The sequence below is a fragment of the Mangifera indica genome, unplaced genomic scaffold (assembly GCF_011075055.1).
Source record: "Mangifera indica cultivar Alphonso unplaced genomic scaffold, CATAS_Mindica_2.1 Un_0008, whole genome shotgun sequence".
Lineage (NCBI taxonomy): Eukaryota > Viridiplantae > Streptophyta > Magnoliopsida > Sapindales > Anacardiaceae > Mangifera > Mangifera indica.
This window is the reverse complement of record NW_025401100.1, coordinates 622,933-627,917: the sequence shown is the minus strand read 5'-3', so window position 1 is coordinate 627,917 and position 4,985 is coordinate 622,933. Positions and strand designations below refer to the sequence as shown.

The 4,985-nt window shown below is 31.6% G+C and overlaps 1 protein-coding gene across 2 annotated transcripts; it reads left to right on the top strand.

Annotated features, from left to right (window-relative positions):
* Positions 1-1,652: 1,652 nt before the first annotated feature.
* Positions 1,653-4,985, top strand: LOC123205512 (protein DETOXIFICATION 27-like). 2 transcript variants are annotated; one of them, XM_044622478.1, is made up of 8 exons: positions 1,653-1,973; positions 2,050-2,591; positions 2,684-2,770; positions 2,884-2,940; positions 3,725-3,963; positions 4,046-4,164; positions 4,564-4,650; positions 4,747-4,985. In XM_044622478.1, the coding sequence occupies exons 1-8, from the start codon at positions 1,698-1,700 to the stop codon at positions 4,795-4,797; spliced, it is 1,458 nt and encodes a 485-aa protein (XP_044478413.1). In that variant the 5' UTR covers positions 1,653-1,697; the 3' UTR covers positions 4,798-4,985. The 2 variants fall into 2 exon arrangements, with proteins under 2 accessions (XP_044478413.1, XP_044478414.1); XM_044622479.1 differs by having other exon boundaries at positions 1,832-1,973; positions 2,054-2,591.

Below are 4,985 nucleotides of genomic sequence, written 5' to 3'. Positions count from 1 at the left end.
AATAAAAGAAATTATTAATTTTAAAATTTAAGATTAAACAAATAAATTTAATATTTTTGGTATCATTAATTAAATGGTTATTATATCTCAAAAATTAATAAATTATAATAATTTATAAATTAAATATTTAAATTTTTAAAATTTTATCGGTGAAAGTTTTAGAATACACTCATCCTTGGGTGGGAATAAATTTTTTGACCTTGTTATAAACCCTATTCATTTTGATAGTTACACCCAAGAATTTTCATATTATTGGGTCAACAATTAGCTCGTAATAATTGTTAAATTAACATCATACTTTTTTTTGGTCAGGGTAGTGAGGTTGCGTTATTTGATTTTGAATAAAAGTCCTAAAAAGAGTTATTTGATATCTACAAGAGTATTTTTAATTACGTTAGGACGACGATTATATAATTTGAAGTCATATATTAACTATACGAAGTTGTATATCCTAAAAAGAGCTCATACTTGGAAGCATATGCGAAAGTCTCAAATATTACATAAAACTTCAATACTCAACATTTAAATTAAAACATAATTCAAAAAGTGGATAAAATGTGTGACGTGCATTATACAATCATACTAGAAACATTGCATAGAAATAACAATGCATGAAATAATTAATTTCATGACATAATACCTCATGCATTCCCTCCTTTAATAAGAGAGCTCCCTCGTAGTCACCATTCATATCATATTTGTAAAGAGTAATACTATGTATACACAAATGTATACATACTCATATGTGTCACATATGATTGATTATTATTTTATTCTTAATTCAAAATCATCCAATCACATGATGACACATATAAATGTGTACATATTTATGTATTCAAAATGGATATACATAATTTTATTGATTTGTAAAATATAAAAAATTTGAATTATTTGTTTGAGCATTTGATTTAGTTGTACTATGACAATAAAGATATATATGATATTGCATATAATCTTGCAGAATACGATTGTATTAAACATATAGAGATGGACAAATTATTTTTCAATAAAACTATATATATCCAATTAAATATCTATATAATATATCATTATTTAATAAAATAATTTTTAATTAATAATAAAATAATATTTTTTATTAAATATTTAAAATTAAATACACATAATCTTGCTTATTTTCCATAAAGGGGAAATTCAAGGGGAAAATTTTGGAGCTATCTAATATTTTACCCTATGATTGATATTCTTACCAAAAAAAAGTTTCAAATAGATTATTTTCAAACTTGTTAGAACAAATTAAACATAACCAACTTAAAAGATAAAATTAGTGATTGAAATTAATTTTATGAATATCCCCATGTGTAAATTTGATTAGATAGACAAAATTTTCACCGAGGGAAATTTGAACGGCGGATTTTATAAATTGTAGTAATTTTTTTAATAATTATATTTTTAAGATAAAAATAAAATTATTTTTAATTAATATAATAAATAATATATAAAATATTTCAAAATAATTAAATTTAATAATATTTAATTAAAATAATATATTAATATTTTTTGTCGTCGTTTATTAAACATATTACTTATTTATAATTATCAATTTTTATTAAATCTTACTAATTTAATCAAAAATAGGCATTCGGCCTAGTCGATTTAGCGGTTCTACAGTAAAGCAACAACAACATGACTCGTTTCCTACTCCTCGCTCCGGTCAAACTTGAGTCCCGAGATTGCACATGGGAAGTGTGGAAGGTGGGAACCCTCTATTACTCTCAAGCCCAGAACAAAATGACTTCCAAGAAGAATCGACCAAAGATAATGATCTCATCAACAAAACATGGACGGAATCAAAGAAATTATGGCAAATTGCAGGGCCCTCCATCTTCAGTCGCCTATCAATGTTTTCCATGACTATAATAACTCAAGCTTTCGCTGGCCACCTCGGTGATCTCAATCTTGCTGCCATTTCCATTGTCACTACTGTAATTATCTCCATCTGCTTCGGCTTCTTGGTAAGCAATCCAAGCTTTTTCTTTTCATTTCAATTAAATTGTTCTTTTTTTTAATCCTTTACTTCTACCATTTTAGTTAGGCATGGCGAGTGCGCTGGAGACATTATGCGGCCAAGCTTATGGAGCCAAGCAGTACCACATGCTAGGGTTATATATGCAACGATCATGGATCGTTCTGTTCATATGTTCGATTTTGTTGATACCCATGTTTGTTTTTGCATCTCCTTTTTTGAAGCTCATTGGTCAGTCAACAACATTGGCGGAGCAAACCGGTATTGTTGCTGTTTGGTTGATACCACTTCACTTGAGTTTCCCTTTTCAGTTCACTTTGCAGAGGTTCCTGCAGTGCCAATTGAAGACCGCAGTTATTGCTTGGGTTTCTGGTGTTGCCCTCTTGGTCCATGTGATTGTGAGTTGGGTTTTTGTTTATAAACTGAGAGTTGGAATTGTTGGAACTGCTATCACACTTGACTTTTCATGGTGGTTATCGGTTTTAGGACTTTTCTGCTACAGTGTTTGTGGTGGGTGTCCTCAGTCTTGGACTGGTTTCTCTAATCAAGCCTTTGTTGGGCTTTGGGAATTTCTTAAACTCTCTGTGGCTTCTGGGGTTATGCTATCGTATGTGATTGCTTACCATAGGTTTAATGAATTTTGAATTTGTTAATATTGAAAAAAGATTGATTACGTTTGTCTTTTTTATGATTATTTAGGTTGGAAAACTTCTATTATAGAGTGTTGATCATAGTTTCAGGTTATATGCGTAACAGTGAAGTAGCTGTTGATGCCCTTTCAATCTGGTTGGTTCCTAGTCCCGAATTTTGTTTCTATAGTTTCATTTCTTTGTTTTTAAAATCTATGGTTTGCTCGTTGAAATTTTTAGTTCCTCTAAAATTTTTAATTCTCTTGGCAGCATTGCTATATATGCCTGGGAATCCATGGTTCCTCTAGGATTTTTGGCTGCCACTGGGTATGTTACTGATCGTAAGCTCCACTCCCTTTTCTCTCAAACTCTCCAAATTATCCACTATAATTTGTAATAAATGTACAGGAAGAATTAAGGGTATAGGAATAATGTCTCAATATCTCATAATAGGTAGTAATTTTATCAGAACATTGAAGACAGTCCATTCAGCACACAACTCTAACAATAATTAAGCCTCATGCGTTTCTCTTGAATGAATTTGATTGCATATTAACTGTAGGAGTTGCGGGCTAAGGACAAACATTATTTATGGTTTGAAGTGAATCTCAACATGGTCCAGAAAAGTGGACAACGTGGACAAACATTATCTATTGCATATGTTTGGGATGGATTAGGCACATACCTACTCCAACACACTGAAACCTGTAGAACTTTTACTTAGTAAATTTGGACGCCAGTCTGTTTGAATTAAGATAAACAATCATTATTAAGGTTTTCAGGTCAAAATACATTCTAAGAAGTTTATTAATTTGATTGAGTTTGTCTTCACTGAATGTCTTATTACATGATACTTATTTTCTTTTCCTACCAAGCCTTCTTGACTGATTCTATGGAACTGCACATTGTGGTTAGTCAATGACTCTTCAAGTTCCTACTAAAAATTCATAGTCAAACAGAAAATCAGTTGTTGAATAGAATTTTGGACTATATTTTCCAATTCCCATTTATTTTTGGGATTAAAGGCTATTCATCTAGGGAGAGAATAAACTGTAGACTCATCAAGTTTTCCCCTTCTTGCTTGATAATAAGGTTTGACTTCTTTATCCAGAGTACGTGTGGCAAATGAGCTTGGTGCCGGCAATGCAAATGGCGCAAAATTTGCCACCATTGTGTCATTGCTGTACTCCCTCTTGGTTGGACTTTTTTTTTGGTCAGTTGTTATGGCCATCCCTGGGAAGCTTGCAATGATTTTTACCTCAACCTCTGCTGTTATTACTATGGTCAATGAACTGGCACTTTTACTGGCATGCACTATTCTCCTCAATTGCATTCAACCAGTTCTTTCGGGTGAGAAGATCAAATTTATCTTTCCACAACATTCACAAATTTTAATCTTTTGGTATGGTATCGTGACTATGTCTTTTTGCAGGCGCAGCAATTGGATCTGGTTGGCAAGCTTTAGTGGCACTTATCAATATTGGTAGTTACTACCTGGTTGGAGTGCCTCTTGGGGTTTTGTTGGGTTGGTTGCTCCAATTTAATATCAAGGTAAGCATAATTACATCTTCACAATCAGTCTAGCACATTATGATATCATATTTAAGGAGAACAAGGCCATCTATCTGAAGTTTGTATCCTGACTTTTGAATCCAAAGCATCGTGTCATTTATTTAAAGGTAGACATCATATAACCATAAAATCACAGAATCCCCATGGAAAAATTAATGCCACAATACTCATGAAGTGTGATGAAACTTATTTCTGACTTCAGAATTCTCTAATCTGCTATGCCATGTTGTTGTTACTAAGCATAGCTTATGATGTGCTTCTGAATTCCGTTAAAAAAAAAAAATGTGGCAACTGAAAGTTCTTTGGGGTTGTTTGTATGTTTATCTACAAAGCATTCATTCAATCAATCTCTGATTTGTAGTAAAATGATATAAGCAGGGCATCTGGGCAGGAATGATATGTGGAACTGTGGTTCAAACATTGATACTAACTATCATCACCATAAAATTGAATTGGGAGAAAGAGGTAAACTCCAATTCTTGTTACTCTCAAACACATACATAAAGCTCTTTCTATTTAAAGCAAGTTAATTATTTATTGCCGTTGAAATAATATTTACAGGCAGAAAAGGCTCGGATCCATATGTATGATGAGGCAGCCTCCTACAGATAACCTTAATTTTGCAAAGCCTAAGCACATTCAGGCGTGTTAAGAAGGAATAATTTCCTTTTTGTCTTGGAAAAACTACTGTGGCAATTCTTTAAAAGATTAGTATTTTGTAGGGATGTTTAATTTATTTTTATATTTAAAATATTTAAATTTATATTCTCTTATATACGAAAAATATTTTTATTTTGTTA

Coding starts and splice junctions, on each gene's coding strand:
- LOC123205512 (XM_044622478.1), top strand. CDS start 1,698: ATGGGAAGTGTGGAAGGTGGGAACCCTCTATTACTCTCAAGCCCAGAA. Junction 4,165..4,563: donor TGCTCCAATTTAATATCAAG/GTAAGCATAATT, acceptor TGATATAAGCAG/GGCATCTGGGCAGGAATGAT. Junction 4,651..4,746: donor AATTGAATTGGGAGAAAGAG/GTAAACTCCAAT, acceptor TAATATTTACAG/GCAGAAAAGGCTCGGATCCA.